This window comes from Balaenoptera borealis, assembly GCF_965194805.1.
Source record: "Balaenoptera borealis genome assembly, chromosome: 19".
Classification (NCBI taxonomy): Eukaryota; Metazoa; Chordata; class Mammalia; order Artiodactyla; family Balaenopteridae; genus Balaenoptera; species Balaenoptera borealis.
Genome location: NC_138878.1, coordinates 60210788 through 60230204, shown reverse-complemented (window position 1 = coordinate 60230204; position 19417 = coordinate 60210788). Strand labels below are relative to the sequence as shown.

Below are 19417 nucleotides of genomic sequence, written 5' to 3'. Positions count from 1 at the left end.
ATGACCCCAAAAGGGTTAGTCCTGCAGAAGCGGTGGGACCATGAGGCAGGGTTGAGGAACAAGGGCTTGGCTAATTTGCTGGGTATTGGGTCTGTGACTGGGATGGAGATGGGCCTGGGGCCATGGTGTTGGAGCCAGTGATGGAGGGAGCTGGTTTAGGGGCATGGCTAGAGGAGGGGCAGGGCCATGGAGGGTTTCTGAAGCTGTCCAGGAGAAGGACTGACCAGCCCTGAGACCAAAGTCACACCTGGAACCTGGGAGCAGGTGGAGGTCAGAGAAGCATGGGGCAGCAGGGGTTGGGGGCCAGGATGGAGGCAGATCTTGGGATCTCTGCATATAGGGGCTGTGGCATTGTGGCCTGGTAGTGTGATGGGCCTTGTGATACTCCTGCCGACTTCAAGATGGGCCTGGGAAAATTAAGTCCTGAGGCCGTGGCTTTGGGGCAAAGCCAAGTATGAGGGTGAGCCAAGGGCAGGGCTAAGACACTGGGGTGCATCAAGAAGCCTTATATAAGTTAGAACAAGGGGCAGGTCCTGAAGCCAGAAGCTCAGGAAGACAGAGGAAGTGTGGGAGGGAGGTTAGTTAAGAAGACAATCATTTGGGAGCTCCCTGGTGGTCTAGAGGTTAGGATTCCGGGCTTTCACTGCTGTGGCCCAGGCTCAATCCCTGGTCGGGGAACTGAGATCCTGCAGGCCACGGGGCGCGGCCAAAGAAAAAAAAAAAGGTAATCATTTACCCATAACAGTTTCTTCAACAAGTATGTGCTGAGTGCCTACTTTGTGCCTGGTACTGACTGTCCAAGGTTCTGGGAATACTGGGATGAGTTGGAGAGAAGGGATCGAGACGGTTGTTGAGTGGTCTGTGAAGAGGAGGGGGAAGGGCCCTAGAAGGGTGTGACCTCATGCAGCAGGCAGAGAGGGGTTATGCAGTGCAGGAACAGGTGCTGGTGGCCTAAGAGAGGTAAGCACTGTGCAGTGGGGATGTGGATTGACTTGAATCTTGGAGTAATGCTGGAGGTCCTCAGAGTGGTCTTTTGGGACCTGCATGGAAGTCCCCCGGTAAAAGTGTGTCATCGGCGTATGTGAGTGGATTTGAGGGTGGATGGGTGTGTGAGAGGGAGCCTGTGTGGACAAGGCCTGTACTCAGAGGGGTTTACACAGTGGTGTCTTCCAAGGTTTATGATCAAGGAGGGAGCCTCGGACGAGTGCTGGCTTGTCTTGAATGCCTGACACTCACTAATCCTCCTTTTCCTGAAGAGCAGGTCTCCGACTCTGGGCCTTCTGTAGGAAACCGGTGACTACCATCTTATAACGCTGTTTTCTTTTCATTTTATTTTTGTGGACATGGCAAGAGATCTTAGGGTTTCCACTGACCAGGGTGATGTAAAGTTTCCATTTTATATAATTTATATATATATATTTATACATTATATAAATATATAATATTTGTGTATTTTCACCTTAAAAAGTTGAAAAAAGTGAATTGATTTAAAACAAAATTCTATCTATTTTTATATAGGTTATGTACATGGTTCAAATTTTTATATATACTAAAGGGTCTAAAGTGAAAATTCTCTCTTACTCTTTATCTTCCATTCTTCCCAAAGGCAATGGCTATTATGAGTCTCTTTATATATATATATGCAAGCAGATATGTGGACATATATTCTTTTTTCCCTTTTTTACACAGATGGCAGCATACTATACACAATGTTTTCCAACTTGCTTTGTCCACAACCCAGCAATCTTGGGTAAATGAGTTGGCTTAAAGAAAAATACTAAGTGAAGAACAGTAGAGATGTACCTGTATGTACTTGTGTATGACAAAACTTATGAAGGTGACATAGGAATGGGGAAACTGAGGTAGAGACTTGGAGAAGAGATGTAGGATCTAGTGTGTGTGCCTCACGAGGGGTGGGGATAAATGTGTGATTTAATGAGGAAATGGGTGGGTGAGTGATTAGTGCAGGTGAGGCTTCCATGCCGGTGCAGAAGGAAGGCCTGGATGGCAGGCGAGTAGGCTGGGATGCCTGTTGGAGGAGGGACGGCCCCTCACCCCGCAGGGCTTGAGCTGTCTCTCTCCTTCCGGTGCAGCCATCGACCTCATCAACAACCTGCTGCAGGTGAAGATGCGCAAGCGCTACAGCGTGGACAAGTCTCTCAGCCACCCCTGGTTACAGGTGATGCAGGGGCGGGTCTGAGAGCGAAGTGGGAGGGGCTGACCCATTGGCTGGGTTAGAGGAAGGGGTGGAGCCATATCTCTTATTGGCTGCTAAGGTAGTGAAGGAGGTAGGTACATTTTTCATGGACCTGGAACGTGGCTGAGCCTCCCATTGGCTGCGCTGTAGAAGGGGGTGGAGCTAATTGGCTGGGTAGGTTGTGAAGGGTGTGCCTTCACCTTCCCTCGTACCCGGCTTCTCACTGGCAGGGCAGATCATATGGGGGCGAAGCTCTGGCCGCTATTGCCTGCCCTTGGTGCAGCACCCAAACTAACCCCTGTTCTCCTCCGCCCAGGAGTACCAGACGTGGCTGGACCTCCGAGAGCTGGAGGGGAAGATGGGCGAACGGTACATCACGCACGAGAGTGACGATGCGCGCTGGGAGCAGTTCGTGGCAGAGCACCCACTGCCCGGGCCGGGGCTGCCAGCCGACGGGGAGCTCGGTGGGAGCCTCCCATCCCGGGACCACGAGATGCAGGGGCTGGCCGAGCGCATCAGTGTCCTCTGAGGCCTCGTGCTTCCGCCCTGGCTGCCTCGTGATGCTCTCCTCCTGTCTTCGGAGAGGGGCCCTCCACGCCTTCCCAGCGATGAACTGTTCTAGGGGAAGCAGCTTCCAGCCCAAACTGGACACGCCCCGGGGGAGGGGCATGGCGGGGCTGGGGGCAGGGGCCGGGGTTACTTACAAAGCTAATTCCCCAGCAATTAAAACGGACTCATCCCTGGCCCAATGGCCTTGATCTTTGGCCACACCGCACTCTCCTATCATTAGTTTGTTGTTCACCCAGATAGAGTTCACCTGGAAAGAAGACAGGATGGAGGAGGGATGGGGGAGGAGCACTGAAGGGAGAGGAGTTTTGGAAGGAGGACTAACTGGGGTAAAAAATATACAAAGGGAGCACCGCCAGGAGGGAAGACTAGAAGGAGGAACAGTGTGGAGGAGCATAGAGAGGAGAGGGAAGAGTAATGGAGGAGAGATGGAAGGGATATGATCCGAGGGGGGAAGGATTTGTAGAAAAGCAAGTAATCTCATGGCTTAACGGTTTAATTTTTTATTTGGTGTTATTGCTACTAATCACAACTATTAATAACAATGCGGTTAGCACAAGTCTGGTCCATGGTAGAAAGCTGATACACAATAGTTGGTATTTTCTTTTAAACTGATGCAATGACTTGTCTACACACTGAATGTGCTCGTTCGTTGGTTCATCTATTTGTCACACTGTGCTGGATGGTGCTGGGGACACGGTGGTGACTGAGGCAGCCCAGGTCCTGCCTTCAGGGGGGTTCACCATCCAGTGGGGGAGACAGACCTGTTCCCTGTGAGTGATGACCCAGAGTGGGGAGGGCTGGAATGGGAGAGCCCAAGAGGGTGGGGCAGCCTAGAGGGAGCCTGGGGGTCTGTGGGGCAGCTCTTCAGAGTTGACTTTTTTTTTTTTTTAATATGTATTTATTTATTTTGGCTGCACCAGGTGTTGCGTTATGCGCTATCTTTGTTGCGGTATGCGGCTCTTTAGTTGTGGCATGCGGGATCTAGTTCCCTGACCAGGGATCGAACCTGTGCCCCCTGCGTTGGGAGCGCGGAGTCTTAACCACTGGACCACCAGGGAAGTCCCTGAGCTGACTTCTTAAGGTTCACCTTGGCCCTGAGGTTGTAGACAGAGGGAACCTCTCTCCTCCTTTGACCCCTGCCCTTCAGCTCCTTAGCTCCCCATTGTCACTCAGATTTTTGGCCCTACAGCTGAAGGCAAGCGATCAGAGCATGCACTTAGACAAGTTCTCTTTACACCTTGGTCACGCTTGGAGTTACATGCCATAGTTAGAGATTTTCCTGAGCCCCATAAAAACAGGGTGGTATTTAGCAGCCAATTTAGGCTAGTACCCAGAGCTTACTCTCCAAGTCTTCCCAATTTATATCAATTAGTCCATCTGCTGGTCGGTTCCGGAGTTGCACCTCTTTAGTTTGAAAAAGCTAAATGAACTTTTCAGTCAATGAGGATCTCCAAATGAGCCAGAACACCTCCGAGGCATAATCCAAGCCAATACTACGGGGGAATGTCTCTTAGACTCCATCCTGAATGCTTCTCCTAAAACTGACTGGTCTAAAATCCAGGAGTGTAGACGACAGAGACCCAAATCCATCTGCAATGATAGAGCCAGTCCAGGAAATGTATGGAAAGGCCTGGTCCTTGACAATCACACTGCTTCTATCGTGGCCACGAGTTTTGTCAACATTCTAAGACCAAAAATTAGAGACGTGATGAAAAACATCATGTTAGCTGGAGAAATGCCTTGATTCCAGAACTCCAAGAGAGCCCAACATGAGGATGCAGGGAAAAAAAAAAAAAAAATCCACACAATCCAGTTTAAGACCCTGCTACTTAAACAATGGGAGAAAAAAAAAAAAGGTCCATCCTTTCAGGGCCATCACAAAACACAAACCAAATCTTGATAGAGACAGCTATAAGTACTGTAAAGAAAAGGGACATTGGATTTGAGACTGTCCAGCTTTAAAATACAGAACGGAATTGGATTCAGTCTCCTCAGGGACTCCCAGCAGATTTTTTCCTCTGTGTCCATAAACACCCTTCAACCCACAGAGGGAAATGACCATTCTAATTAATGGACGTGCTAGCCCCGGCTTTGTAGATACAGGCGCCACCCCACCCCCTTAAGTATCTCATACTCCCCCCACCCCTTACCCTCCCTCGGTGCCCAGCAATGATTTTTAAATTTATTTATTTGATTTATTTATTCATGGCTGCGTTGGGTCTTCATTGCTTCTTAGTGGCTTGCTTCTTGGGGGCTACTCTTCATTGCGGTGCGCGGGCTTCTCACTGCAGTGGCTTCTCTTGTTGCGGAGCATGGGCTCTAGGCACGCAGGCTCAGTAGTTGTGGTGCACGGGCTTCATTGCTCCGCGGCATGTGGGATCTTTCCGGACCAGGGCTCGAACCCGTGTCCCCTGCATTGGCAGGCAGATGCTTAACCACTGCGCCACCAGAGAAGCCCCCTGTCCAGCAATGATTGCCATGAGATGCCACAATTTGCCACACCGTTGTCTAAGCCACTCTCCATCTGTCTCGTTAGGCCCCTTACTACCCAGCACAGTTTCTTACTCAGATTATTCCAATAAGTCTTTCAGGAAGGGATATTTTATCAGTTGGAAACATTAACATTTCATGTTCACAAGAGAGCCTATTTTTCCCAGTCCCTGACTGCCACTGTCCATCTTAGATCACTAATCTCCCTCAACCCCCCAGAAAAAAACCCATCAACCTCTCCCTGAGGCCCACAGAGTCAAGATATGCTGACCCCAACCCGTGATTCTCTTTGGGTCTCCAACTCAGCAAACATAGGGTGCATCTCAGAGGCTGAACCTCTTAAAGTGGAAATAGATTTGTTTCATGTCCCTCCTGAAACCACCTTCACACGCTCTGACACACTCAACCCATCATTCAAGGCCTCCTCATACCCACCTCCAGCCCCTGCAACACTCCCATCTTGACTGTCAAGAACCCCAATGTTGGAAATTCCCTGGCGGTCCAGTGGTTAAGACTCTGCGCTTTTACTGCCGAGGGCCTGGGTTCAATCCCTGGTCGGGGAACCAAGAAGAACCCCAATGTTTCCATTGGGATACTGGCTAGTCCGAGACCTCTAGGCCATAAATAAAATAGTCAGACCTTGGTTCCCGATCCATACACCTTCCTGGCGAGGCTCTGTTCCTTCCAACACCCCCCCAATTCACAGTCTCTCTTTGTTTTCACCTGGGAACGTCAACAATGTACACGGACAGGTATGTCTCAAGGACTCACTGAAGCTCCTACTTACTTTTCTCAGACGCTGAGTGTAGATTTGAAGGATTTGGTTTTCCCTCGCAGTTCCTCTCTAATCCAAAACGTGGATCATCTTCTCGTCTGTTCTGTTCATTTCAACAGCTCACCCACTGCCACTCAATATCTACCCCGTGCCCTTGCCCATAGGGACGCAAGGTATCTGGGGACAAATTACAACTTTGTAAGCCACAAGTACACTATTTAGTACATGACCTTGCACCTGAAGGTAAAACCTTATCCACGGAACGCATTTATCCCATCATTAATTTCATCTTCACCCAAGACTGAAATGCAACTCCAGTGGTTTCTGGGTCTGTTACAGGTTGAATTGTGTCCCCCAAAATAAATGTGAAAGTCCTATCCCCCAGTATCGGAGAATGTGACCTGATTTGGAAAATAGGATCGTTGCAGATCGATTGAGCATTGTCCCACATACTCCCTTCCAAGACCCCTCCCAACTCAGTGCTCGATTGTTACAGGAAGTTCTCCCTGCCCCCACCATCTATGAATCAGGATTCATGTGCTCCTTTTATTCAATACAACTTCCCTAATGGCCCCTTCATGGGACTCAGTTTCTGTAATCACTGAACTTTAAATGACGCCATAACAACCATAATGGCAGGAACCACCTCCTCATTGAACTCGCCTGGGTTTTCCAGCTATCACAATATTACTAATCCCGAGTCAACTGATGTCACTGACAATGTCTCTTGGTGTCAGCGGTATCGCGCCTCTTGTGACTCATCTTATGGTCCCAGTCCTGTCCCTGCATCTTCTCCTTGGTTTTCCACCTTTAATCAACATTTGTTTTCTGACCACTCAAATACATAAGGCAATTATTTCCACGAGTCTTGGATTGCCCCCCAATGATTCGTAATTTACACGTGGCGACTTCGCAGCCCTTATCAGCGTTTCAATTTCCCTTCATTCTATCAATACCTCAGAATTCACTCTTTCTCCTGTCAAACCCCCAACTCCTCACAAACGTGAGAGATCCGCCAAATCCTGTGGAGGCTGAAAATCATGCAGACACAAGATCCAGGATGTCTGTAATCTCCTTTTTCATCAGGACCCAAAGAAACCTTGGGATAAGAAACCAAATGCTTGGGAGTAAACTCCAAGGATTTCATCTGGCCTCTGACCATGTTTGGACAACTCTTCAGGGGTTTCCAGGGAAGGGACTTGTGTGCTGCGGTTGGAAGTAACCCCAGGAACTTCCTGGAAGCAGGAAGTTCCAGGTTCATCCCCAGGAACTCTGCAGACATCATCGTCATCAACATCAAAAGGCCAACAAGGAAATCCACAAAATTGCTACTGCTGTTCTGACTCCACCAACCAAGGATCTCTCTTCACCTCCTTCTTGGAACCCTCTCAGATGGCTGCCCTCTGGTCTCAAGTCTTGGTTTTACTCCCTTATTCAACCATGAATAATTCTCTTTTTATTTGTCTTCCTAGGAATACCCATCTTCAAATGGCCAGAACCCTAAGTCAGCTCCAGATCCAACATTTTACACAGCAAATGGTTCAAATGGTCTTGCACAAACAGCAGAGATGAAAACCAATCCTGACATCACCCCAGATACTTACTACTAAGAAAATCTTGTTTGAGAGAGAGTTTTCCATATCCCCTTTCATCAGCCTGTTCATCTCCCCATTGTTGGTAAATTAAGGTAATGTAAGGACATCTGTCTTAAACAAGAGGCGGCGGGGGGGGGGACTTCCCTAGTGGTGCAGTGGTTGGGACTCCACGCTCCTAGTGCAGGGGGCCCGGGTTCGATCCCTGGTCGGGGAACTAGATCCCACATGCATGCCGCAACTAAGAGTTCACATGCCACAACTAAGGAGCCCGTGTGCGGCAACTAAGGGGCCCGCCCGCTGCAACTAAGACCCAGTGCAACCAAATAAAAATAAATAAATAAATAAATATTAAAAAAAAAAAAAAAGAGGCAGGGGGGACTTCCCTGGTGGTCCAGTGGGTAAGACTCCATGCTCCCAATGCAGGGGGCCCGGGTTTGATCCCTGGTCAGGGAACTAGATCCCTCATGCATGCCACGACTAAGATCCCGCGTGCGGCAACTAAGACCCGGCGCAGCCAAAATAAATAAGTAAATAATAATAATAATAAAACAAGAGGGGGATTAAATAAAGTTTATCTCTACTAAAACCCAGACTCATTTTTTTCTCCTTGGGACTCACTAGATTATTTTTAACTTATTTATCAGACCCTTCTGTGGCTCTTTATACATGGAAGGCACTGCTCCAAGTACTTGACAAACATCTCCCTTAATCCTCATAACAACTCTATGAGGTAGACGGTATTACAACTCCGATTATACAGCTAAGGAAATTGAGGCACAGAGAGGTTAAGCACGTTTCCCAAGGTCACACAGCTAGAAAGTGGCAGAGCTAGGGCTCACCCCAGGCAGTCTGGTTCTGAAGTCTTTGCTCTCAGTCACCAACATTGTCTCTCCAGTTCAGGACCAGAAGGTAACCTGGGATCATAAAAGAGGGAGGGTCTTACATGATCTTCTGGGCCCTGGCTTTTAGGGAGTCAAAGTCTGTCTGAGAAATGGGTATGAATTTTGAAGCTAAATCTTGAAGGTTGTAGGGACGCACACTCGACGTAGTGACACTGGCTGGCCGCCTGAGGGGGCGCCAGCCCCGCTCGCGGAGCCAGGGAAGGGAGGAGGGAACCTTGGAAACGAACGTCAGGCACAGACTCTTATGAACCACAGAACGTTGAGAACAGAGCATCTTAGAAGGCTGAGAACAAAGCCTCTTAGAACGTAGAACAAAGGCCCCTGGAATAGTAGAATGGTGAGCGCAAAGCCTCACAGCATCTGGGAGACAAAAGACGCTTAGATTCTGTTCGGGTGGAATCATAGAATCTTACAGCCAGGGTCTTATAATTCCAGAATTTGGGACATGACCGATCTTAAACTCTTAGACGTAAGACTGGCTACCGAATTTGAAAGGCCCAGTGCAAAATGAAAATGCGGGCCCCTTTTCAAAAAAATAAGAATTTCAAGACAGTAACAGCAGAATATTAAACCAAGCTCGGGGCCCTTCTAAGCCAGTCGTATGCCCGTGAAGCCGGCCTCGCTTAGAAGCACAATTTTATGGGAGGATTACCAATTTTTAGTGGTCTGGCCCTCTAGTTTTACAGCTGAATGTCTGGGAAGGCTTCCTGGAAGAGCAGGCAAAATCAGCACTCGACTCTCAAACCCTTTCCGCCCGCCCCCCGCTCAGCCTCAGAAGCTGAAGGTTACGAGGGGTGGGGGGAGAGGAGCAGCTGCCAAAATGTCACGGGGACAGATTCTCTATTTATAGATCACCCCTGCCCCTCTCGCGGGACAGTCCAATGGTAGCCAGACCTCTCCTGCAAGGGGGCGGAACCAGCTGCGGGGGAGTCAAGGACCAATGACATCGGGGCAAGGGCAGACTTGTTTCATTGTGACGCTTGGGGGCACGGCCAGGGCCCAAAGGGAGGTGAGAAGGGGGGCGTGGCGAAGAGGCCAGTAAGCAGAGCGAGTAGGCAGCTGCGAGCATGCGTCGCGTTGGGAGGCGCGGGTGCAGAGCCGAGCATCTTCGTAAGGAAGGGTACCAGCCAATAAGCGATGGTTGCTCTGTCGCCGGGGGCGTGGCCATGCAGATAAGGCGCGGGTGGGCGGCCCAATGGGCGGGCGCCTATGCAGATGAGACGGTGACAGCCGGGCCAGCGGGCGGGCGGGCAGGCGGGCTCTTGGGGCGGGGAGGTGGGACCGGGAGAGGGGTGGCCGCGGGGCCCGGCCGGGCTGGGGCGGGGGGCCGCAGCCATGATCCGGGCCTTCTCCTTCCCGGTGAGCCCCGAGAGGGGTCGGCTGCGGGGCTGGCTGGAGGGCAGCCTGGCCGGGCTCTGCGAGTTACACTGGCTCCGGGAGAGGCAGGAGTACCGCGTGCAGCAGGCGCTGCGGCTGGCCCAGCCCGGAATGGGGGGCGCCGAGGCCGAGGACGAGGAGGACGCCGACGAGGACGAAGATGCGGCGGCGGCGCGCCGGGCCGCAGAGGCTCTGGAAGAGCAGCTGGTGAGGGGCCGCCTGTCCGTCCGTCCCTCTGCCCCCGTCTGTGTCTGTCTGTCCGCCTGTCTCGGTTGGATGCTCAGACACCCGTCCGGGTGGGGGAGGGAGGAGGGGGAAAGGAGAGGGGGGTGGGGCTGGAGGGTCGGGGCGGCGGGCGGGATCAGGCCTCCCCGCCCCCAAACTGGGGAAGGGGGCTGCATTGCCTCGGCCGGACCCTCAGGCCCATTCCCTACACCCCTTCCCCAAAGAAAATCCATCTGGGCACCAAGTATGTGTCAAGCTCAGGCTGGATATTTGGCAGGCGTTGTCTTCTTGCAGCTTGGGGGACAGGGGGTGATAGTTCCCACTTCACAGAGAAAAAAAACCTGAGTCTCAGAGAAGGCAAACGACTCACCCAAGGTCACACGGCAGGATCCAAACATGCCTCTCTCCCGGCCTCCATACCGGGGCCCCGACTTCCCTAAGTCCTGGTGTGCTTGGAGATCTCCGGAGGGGGCGGGGAGGGGGGAGGGGATCCTCGGGCCTCCTGAGGGAGGGATTGCTGCTGAGAGGAAGTTCACAGTCCCTTAGGATCCCACGGTGATCTTGACCCTCTGTGACACTCCCTCCTTTCCTACCTGGCCACAGCCCTGGTTAAGCCAAGAGGTGGCAGATTGAGGCAGCATGGGTGTCTGACTTCTAGATTCCCTGGGTGCTCTGATGGCGGAAGATGGGGCAGAGGTCTCCAGAATGACTTAAGGAGCATCACCCCTCTTTCCCTCTCTATGCCATTTCTTAATTCTCCTGACCTCTTCCTGTGTTTCTTGCACTCTTTTCCCAACTGCCACATCTCTGTGACTTTGTGTCTATTTCTCCATCTTTCTCAATCCTCTGTCTCTCTATCTCTGTCTCCCTGGCCTTCCCTTCTCGCATTTCTGCACCTCTCTCTCTTCCTGCCCCACATCCTTGTCCCTCTGTCTCTTCCCCTCCCCCCAGCCCGCCAGGCCCCAGACCCGGGCTTCACTTGCTGATCCCATCCCCAAGCCTGTGTGTGGTCAGAGCTTCCCGTTTGGGGAAACCTGAGCCGAGGTAGTGGGGGGAGGGGGCTCTCCCTGCTACTGACCTCGACTGCCCCCTCCCCAGATGGAGAATGGGGAGGAATTCTGAAGCCAGACTCTGGGGCTGCAAGCCCAGTCCCTCCCCCCCAGCCCCCCCACCCCCGGCGGGGAGAGGGACCCTGCACATTCTTCTCTGGAAACAGAAACAGCTGTGGGAGGCCTCACCCCCTCCCAAAGTTAGAGACGCGTTGTAGGGGCCTTCACCAGCTCACCCCACCCCGAGCTGGCTGGGCTTGGGAAGGCACCTCCCACCCCTCCAAGGAGAGGGAGAAGGCATGCGGATGGGCCAGCTGTGTCCTGCCTCCCTGTCCCTCATCCTCCGCCTCTCTCTGCCTCAGTCTCCCCCTTCTCTGCCCCTCTGTCTACCCCCCAGCCCTCAGTATCTCCCCAACGAGGTGGTAGTGGAGGGGCCTCTTCCCCCCACAATCTCCAGGCAAAGCTCTGTCCCAGCGTCAGGGAGGAGGCGGTGGCAGGCAACGGGAAGGAGACAGCGCCACTGAGGGAGGAGCAGAGAAGCGCTAAATATAAACTCCTCTGGTGTTGGGGGTTCCTGGGTCCTTCCAAAGAGGGGGTGGGAGCCTCCTCTGATCCCTGAGTCTCTGTTGTGTGATGCTTACCCCTCCCACTCCTCCACCCCCCTCCCAGGAATACACTCCCTTTGAAGCAAGAAAGACGGAAGCCAGAGTTGATTCGTTTCTAATAGGAATGATGGGGATGAAGGGAAAGATTAGGGGTATCTCAGAGAAAAGAGGCAAGAATCCTGACTGGGGGCAGGAGTCCTGTTCTCTCCCACCAAGGAAAATGGTCCCCTTCCAGCAAGAAGGATTAAAGTTAGACTTGCAGAAGGGCTTCCTAACAGAGATAAAGGGAATTGGACACAGATTAGGGGCATGTGAGTGGAGGCAACCAAGGTCTGGGAAAGTTTGGGCAAAGGGGTCTCCAGGGGTCCGAACCACATTCGTGTTAAACCTGCCTGAGCTGGAGAGCCTCAGGCCCACTTGCTGAAGGGCTTGCAAAAAAAGGATAAGGGGCATTGTGGGTAGGCAGGGAGCCAGATTCAGGCCAAGGACCTTCTGGTCTTTTAAAGATTCATCCCTTTGCAGCTGGAAGAAATGAGGTCAGACTTACAAATGGGGGGGGGTGTAGACTAGGGGGGTGCTTGGGGGGTCCAGGCACAGGGGAGGAGGAGGCCTCTGCTGTTTACCTTCCAAACTCCTACTCTTCCCTGCAGTGGAAGAACTGAAATTAGACCTGCAGAACTTACAGAAAAAAAAAAATCTTTTTTCACTTATTTCTAATTACACAAGTAAAACATGATTTTATATTTTCCTTGTTAGAAATTCATAGCTTTCATGTAATAATAAAAGCCAGCATTTATTAAGTGCCTAAAAGGAACTGCTGTTTAAACTCATTTAATCCTCACAACAACCTCATAGGAGAGGGAGTCGAATGATGCCCATGTTACAGATGAGGAAACTAAGGCCCAGAGAGGTGAAGTAACCTGCTTAAGGTCACACAGCTGGAAAGTGGCAGAGCTGAATTTGAACCCTGGCAATTTGGCTTCCAGCCATGCCTCCATAAACACTTCATCCTACCATCCAGTCCCCTCATCCCTCCCTTGACCCCCTAAATGCACCCTCTCCCCTGTGATCACCACCATTGTCACCCTGGTGTGAGTTCTGCATCTATGCACAGAAACAGCTTACATACCAAGAAACGTAGAGTTCACTTTGCTTTTTTTCATGAGGTGTCAGAGACTATGGGCAGTGGTTCTCAAAGTGTGGCCCGCTGGACCACTAGCAGCATCACTGGGGAACTTGTTAGAAATGCAAATTCTCAGGCTTCTGCCTGGAATCAGAAGCTCTGGAGGTCGGACCCAGTAATTTAGGTTTTAACACGACCCCCAGGTAGTTCTGACTCACCCTTATACTATACATTCTGCATTTTTCTTTTTCCATTCCATGATAGGTCTTGGAGATGGTTCTATATAGAAATTGCCTCATTCCATTTTAACAGCTGTATAGTATTCTGCAGTATTCATTCATTCCTTCCCCAAACATTTCCTGAGCACCTACTTTGTGCCAGGAGCTGTTCTAGGCACTGGGACGGGTTGGGGGGTGCGTGTGGAGGGGGCGGAAGGCACAGCAGTATACAAAACAGACAAAAATCTCTGCCCTCCTGGGGCTGGGGCTGACAATCTAGTGAGAAAGACAATAAACAAATAGCCTGATATGTCACTTTAGGTCAGGAGGTCATTACTGCTATGTTGGAAGAAAGGCAGGGCAACTCAGGTGCAGAATGGTCAGGAGCTATTTTGGAAAGAGTGGTCAGAGAAGGGAGCATGTAGCAATCTGAATGAAGCAAGGGAGAGAGCCAGGAGGGTATGCTGGGGAAACACATCCCACCGAGGTAGGAGCATGTGTGATATGTTCAGGGAACAGCGAGGAGGCCAGTGTGGCTCCAGCAGAGTGAGCAAGGGCATGATTAGTGGGGGACAGGTTATGGGGTATAGGGGCGGTCCTTGATGTTTTTTAGCCGCCCCTGAGGCTGCACAATTCGGCTGCATTCCTGGCTTCTGCTCAAAGATGACACCACCCCGAGCATCTCTGTACACCCAGGGCAGGAGCCCAAAGTGGAACGATTTGTTGACTTTCCTCCCATAAACAAGCCCAGATGGGGGCTTCTGTTTAGGGGGGAGGGGTGGGGACTGGGGCCCAGGAGAGCAGCCAAAGGAGTAGGAAGCTGCGGGGCGGGGGCGGGGGGGGTAGGGGGGGCGTTGTCTGCGGGGGAGCGGGCCAGTCTTTCTGCCCTAAATAGGCAAGGCTGGGCGTCTGCCCTCTCAGCCCCTCCTCCCTCCTTCCCTCCCTCCTGCCGCCTGCCGTCCAGACAAGCCGCTTTTGTCTGAGGGTCAACCGTCTGCCTGAGGCTGCCACCACCTCTGGCCTCACCCAGATCCGCGTGAGACTCTTCCTGGCTCTGGCCCTGTTTTCCAAAATGGGGTTAAGTCCTAGTGTCTTGGAGACCCCATCTGTGTTGCTTTAGCCCCTACCCCCACCGCGTCATAGTCACTCCCCTTTTAAAGGGTTTTCACCTTCATTTATCCACATCTGATAGGAAATGGTCTTTTCCTGCAGCAAGGATCCAGGGTAGACTTCATCGAAATTTCCCATGGGGATGCAGAGCTGTGGCAGACAATGGGGGCTTCTGGGTGGGAATGGAGCAAGGGCAGGAGGAGGATGTGGTCCCTGCTGGGGGCAAAGGAACCCGCTGGGGTTCACCGCTGTAGTACAATACCACTAAGGCTAGATTCACAGAAGGACTTTCCAGTAGGCATGGGGGGGATTCTTCATGAGAGGAGGAGCAAAGATTTATGAGTCATGGTCAGCCTATGTCATCCAAATGAGGGAAAGAGTCAGTTTGCAGCAGGGGAATTCCCTGGTGGTGCAGTGGTTAAGAATCCGCCTGCCAATGCAGAGGACACGGGTTCGAGCCCTGGTCCAGGAAGATCCCACATGCCGCGGAGCAACTAAGCCCCTGCGCCACAACTACTGAGCCTACGCTCTAGAGCTCGCGTGCCACAACTGCTGAAGCCTGTGCGCCTAGAGCCCATGCTCTGCAATGAGAAGACCCCACTTGCCGCAACTAGAGAAAGCCCGTGCACAGCAACAAAGACCCAACTCAGCCAAAGATAAAAAAATAAATTTATTTTTTTAAAAATCCGCAGCAGGAAGGACTTAAGGAAGACTTGCAGAAGGACCTTTCATTGGTGATAAGGAACAGTGGGGGGAAGATAGGAGCATCTGAGAAAGGAGAGTCAAAGTCTGGGAGAAGGCAGACGAATGGATGGCTAAGAGATCTGCTAGGTCCTCAACACCAACTTTTAGCAGTGAACTGCCCTTACAGCAAGAAGACCTGAAGTTACACTCAAAGAGGGACATTCTAATAGGGGTTAAGGGGCCATGAGCACCAGATAGAGGGAAGAGCTGATAGGGAGGGGACAAGGGATGGGGACTTCTGAAGACTTATCACTCACACTTAAGAGGGAATGAGGTGACTGCAGCATGAGGGACTAGAGTTAGACAGCCAGAGAACTTTCTAATGGGATGAAGGGACAGAGATCTTGAGGGGGATCCTGGAACTTGGGTACTCTTTTACCTTTTCGAAATCACAGCCTCCCTGTCAAAGTGAAACCCTGCCCATGAGCTCCTAGAATAGGGGACCAGCTGGCAGAGGACTCGGGGGTACTTCTGACCATCTTGCTTTCCCCACCTCCTCAGGAGGCCTTGCCCGGGCTCATCTGGGACCTGGGCCAGCAGCTGGGAGACCTGAGCCTGGAGTCTGGGGGCCTGGAACAGGAGAGTGGGCGCAGCTCGGGTAAGCATGGCTAGAGGTAGTGGGGTCTGCCTGGGACACCCCACCCCGCTGTCTCCTGCTTCTCAGGCTCCCCACTCTATGGCTCTTGATCTCCTCCTTTCTTCCCCACCCCTGGTTCCCCCTTTCAGGCCCCCCTGATTGTCTCTCCCCTTCTTTTTGGAATCCAGGCTTCTATGAAGACCCCAGCTCCACAGGAGGTCCGGACTCACCACCCTCGACCTTCTGTGGGGACAGTGGCTTCTCCGGATCTGGCTCCTATGGACGCCTGGGTCCCTCTGAACCCCGGGGCATCTATGCCAGCGAGAGGCCCAAGTCCCTAGGTAAGGTGGGTGGGGTTGGGCCCCCCGAGAGCCAGGGAATGGACAATAAGAGGATGCTTTTAAGCACAAGCATCTGAGTCAGACCAACCTGGATTCGAATTCTGGCTGTGACAGTCCCTTTTTGTGTGATTTTGAGCATGTTGCTTCTTTCTGGCCCTCTGTTTCTCCATCTGTTAAAATGGGATTAATGACAGCACCTACTTCATAGGGAAGTTTTGACTATTCAGTGAGCCTCTGCCCTAAGACATTGAACTTGGCACATGGTAGCCATTAGGTAAACAAAAATTGCTGTTCATTTATTCAAGTAAGTTTCTGAGTCCCTACTATGTGCATTCCTAGCACATATCCTAGGGGTGAGGGATACAGCAGTAAAATCACTGTCTTCATGAAGTTGACATTCTAGTGGGAGAAGTAGATAATATACAAGATAAATAAGTAAAATATCTGGGATATTAGATATTGACATGTACCATGAAAAGAAAATTAGGGAAGGGGACGACGGTGTGTCCCTTGGAGTTGGGGAGGGAACTCCAATTTTAGAAAATATGGCCGGAGAGGACGTCATTGAGACTGTGACATTTGAGTGGCACCCTAAAGTAAGTGAGGGAGTGGGCCAAGCAGATACCCTGAGGGAAGAATAGTTCAGGCAGCAGGAACAGCAAGTACAAAGGCCCTGAGGCTGGAGCGTGACTGGCCCGTTCATCCAGGCCAGTGTAGCTGAAAACCTATAAACGTAGAGGAGTTGGAGGTCAGAGACACAGATGCAGGACAGAACATTCAAGGTCTTATAGGCCACTGTGAAGATTTTGTTATCAACCTAGTTTGCGAGAAGGGGTGAGAGCAGGTTGTGTGTGTGTTTTTAATGGGAGTGGGAGAGTAGGAGAGGCAGTGGGCAATTTGCCCCTCCTAGGCTCACTGGGAAAGGGCTTTGAGAGCCTCTCTTCCTTTTTTGCCTCCCTCCCCTAGGAGACGCCAGTCCCAGTGCACACGAGGCGGTGGGCGCTCGGGCAGCCGTGCCCCGGTCCTTCTCGGCGCCCTACCCGACGGCTGCGGTCCCGGAGGCCTGCTCCTCCGCGGAGCGACGAGCCCGCGCGGGGCCCTTCCTGACGCCCAGCCCCCTGCACGCCGTGGCGCTGCGCAGCCCGCGGCCGTGCAGCCGTCCTCCCCCGGACTCGCCAGACGCCGCGGGCTCCGGGCGGCCCCTGGACGGCTACATCTCGGCGCTCTTGCGCAGGCGCCGCCGCCGGGGGGCGGGCCAGCCCCGGACCAGTCCCGGGGGCGCGGACGGGGGCCCGCGGCGCCAGAACAGCGTGCGCCAGCGGCCGCCCGACGCGTCCCCGCCCCCCGGAGGCGCGCGGTCCGCGCCGGAGCCCCCGGTGGAGCGCGCGGTGGGCCGTTCCGCCAGCCCGGCCCCCTTGGGCCGCGGCTGGGCTTCGCCGTGGGAGTCGGAGGCGGCCCCCGAGCCCGCCGCACCGCCCGCTGCCCCCTCGCCCCCCGACAGCCCGGCCGAGGGCCGCCTGGTGAAGGCACAGTACATCCCAGGCGCGCAGGCCGCCACCCGCGGCCTCCCCGGCCGCGCGGCGCGCCGCAAAGCGCCCCCACTGACCCGCGGCCGCAGCGTGGAGCAGTCCCCACCCCGGGAGCGTCCCCGGGCCGCGGGCCGCCGCGGACGCATGACCGAGGCTTCGGGCCGCCGGGGCTCGCCCAGGGCTCGCAAGGCCGCTCGCTCCCAGTCCGAGACCAGCCTTTTGGGCCGCGCCGCCGCGGTTCCTCCGGGTCCCCCCAAGTACCCTACAGCCGAAAGAGAAGAGCCTCGGCCGCCACGGCCCCGCCGTGGTCCAGCGCCCACTCTCGCGGCTCAGGCCGCGGGGTCCTGCCGCCGCTGGCGCTCCACGGCCGAGATCGACGCTGCCGATGGGCGCCGGGGCCGGCCCCGCGGTCCCGCTGCCCGAGGCCCGGGTCCTGGCCCATCCCCGTCAGCTCCTCAGCGCCGTTTGCTCTATGGCTGCGCGGGCAGCGACTCGGAGTGCTCGGCCGGGCGCCTGGGGCCCCTCGGACGCCGGGGCCCGACAGGCGGCGTCGGCGTCGGCTACGGGGAGAGTGAATCTAGCGCCAGCGAGGGGGAGTCGCCTGCCTTCAGCTCCGCATCCAGCGACTCCGATGGCAGCGGTGGCCTCGTGTGGCCGCAGCAGTTGGTGGCAGCCACCGCGGCCTCCGGGCCAGGGGCTGGTGCAGGTGGAGGGGCGCCCGCGGGCCCCGCCAAAGTCTTTGTGAAGATCAAGGCTTCCCACGCGCTCAAGAAGAAGATATTGCGTTTCCGTTCGGGTTCTCTCAAGGTCATGACTACAGTGTGAGTTTAGAGATTTGCTTGGGCTCCCCCTTCATGGCCTCTGCACCACCACACCCCCAATCACTGACCCTTCGACACCTCCCTTCCAAAGACCACCATTTTCTCTGCTTCCAAAGACCCTTCCTCACTGCCCCATCCACTGCAGTCTTGGTTGAAAAGGCTCCCCCTCCACCACAGGGAGGAATGGGGGAGGAGCCCTGTTTGACCCAGTTCAGCTGCCGGCTCTGCAGCCCTTGGGCAAGAAAGTTCCCTTTCTGTGGGCCTCACTTTCTTCATCTGTACTATGGGTGTACTACGGTATGCAGCAGGGGTAATTCAGTTTGAATTTCCCCATTTTAGTTTAGACACTTAGTCCGTTTGTTCCCCTTCATTTCTCTCACTGAGCCGTCTTATTCCTCCTTTCCATGCCCAGATATGGCCCCCCCATTCACAAAGTGCCCCCCTCCATGTCCCTGGACCCTTAGGATACCCCCTTAGCACCCTGGTCAGAGACTCTGTGTCTGACCCAGACGGTGCCTGCAGAGTGCCCTGGGAAGGGAAGGAGCACTGACTTTGGGGTTTTGAGGGTCAAGTAGGAGTTGGTAACACCTGGAAAGAAAGACTCTTTCACCTCCCTCCCTGGACAGATATGGAGGATTGGGGGGTAGAAGAGGGGAAGGAAGATGGCTTCTATCTCGTGGCACCCTCTGTGAGAGGGAGTGGGGGGAGACCAGGATGACCCTCAGTTGTTCCGATCCAGTATTTTTTTTCTTTTTTTAAACTTACTGTATTTATTATGACGATGGTGACTCCCCAGTGCACAGGGGGGCCAGAATCTGTGTGTTTCTCTAACCTCTTTGTAAATAAATGCACAGTGTTACATACGTGGTGGTGGACTCTCCTTCTGTGGCTAAATGGGCTTTTCCTTTGGACTAATATTTATTGAGCAACTACTGTTTGCTTTGGGTATGGTAGTGTCCAGAACCAGATGGCAGATCCCAGGGTAGGTCTCAATAACATTTTCTTACCATTGAATATTTTACTTCAATGACTCTGACCTTTGGTTGAGTTTTGTTTGGTCGTAAATATGGTTTCATAAAAATGGAAATAATAAATAAAAACCAAAAATGTTTTAAATGGAAATAATATAGGTAAAGGGACAGCCCCAAATGCCTTCTTTCAGAAGTCAT

The 19417-nt window shown here is 53.2% G+C and overlaps 2 protein-coding genes across 4 annotated transcripts in view; both read left to right on the top strand.

Moving 5' to 3' along the window:
• The window catches only part of PRKD2 (protein kinase D2), a 35152-nt gene extending 31748 nt beyond the window's left edge, over positions 1 to 3404 (top strand). For all 3 annotated transcript variants that reach the window (XM_082369740.1, XM_082369742.1, XM_082369741.1), the window contains exons 18-19: positions 2094 to 2179; positions 2514 to 3404. In XM_082369740.1, the coding sequence (XP_082225866.1) occupies positions 2094 to 2179; positions 2514 to 2726 (299 nt within the window). In that variant the 3' untranslated portion in view covers positions 2727 to 3404. The remainder of the gene's footprint in view (positions 1 to 2093; positions 2180 to 2513) is intronic.
• Positions 3405 to 9787: 6383 nt separating this feature from the next.
• DACT3 (dishevelled binding antagonist of beta catenin 3) lies at positions 9788 to 19111 on the top strand. The gene is made up of 4 exons (XM_082370160.1): positions 9788 to 10113; positions 15482 to 15578; positions 15746 to 15898; positions 16865 to 19111. Exons 1-4 carry the CDS (start codon positions 9865 to 9867, stop codon positions 18250 to 18252), a joined length of 1887 nt encoding a protein of 628 aa, XP_082226286.1. The 5' UTR covers positions 9788 to 9864; the 3' UTR covers positions 18253 to 19111.
• Positions 19112 to 19417: the final 306 nt, after the last annotated feature.

Bases quoted from the DNA above. Each gene is read 5' to 3' on its own strand.
- DACT3 (XM_082370160.1), top strand. From the start codon at position 9,865: ATGATCCGGGCCTTCTCCTTCCCGGTGAGCCCCGAGAGGGGTCGGCTG. The intron at 10,114-15,481 runs GTGAGGGGCCGC...CCACCTCCTCAG, and splicing joins AGGCTCTGGAAGAGCAGCTG to GAGGCCTTGCCCGGGCTCAT. The intron at 15,899-16,864 runs GTAAGGTGGGTG...TCCCTCCCCTAG, and splicing joins CGAGAGGCCCAAGTCCCTAG to GAGACGCCAGTCCCAGTGCA.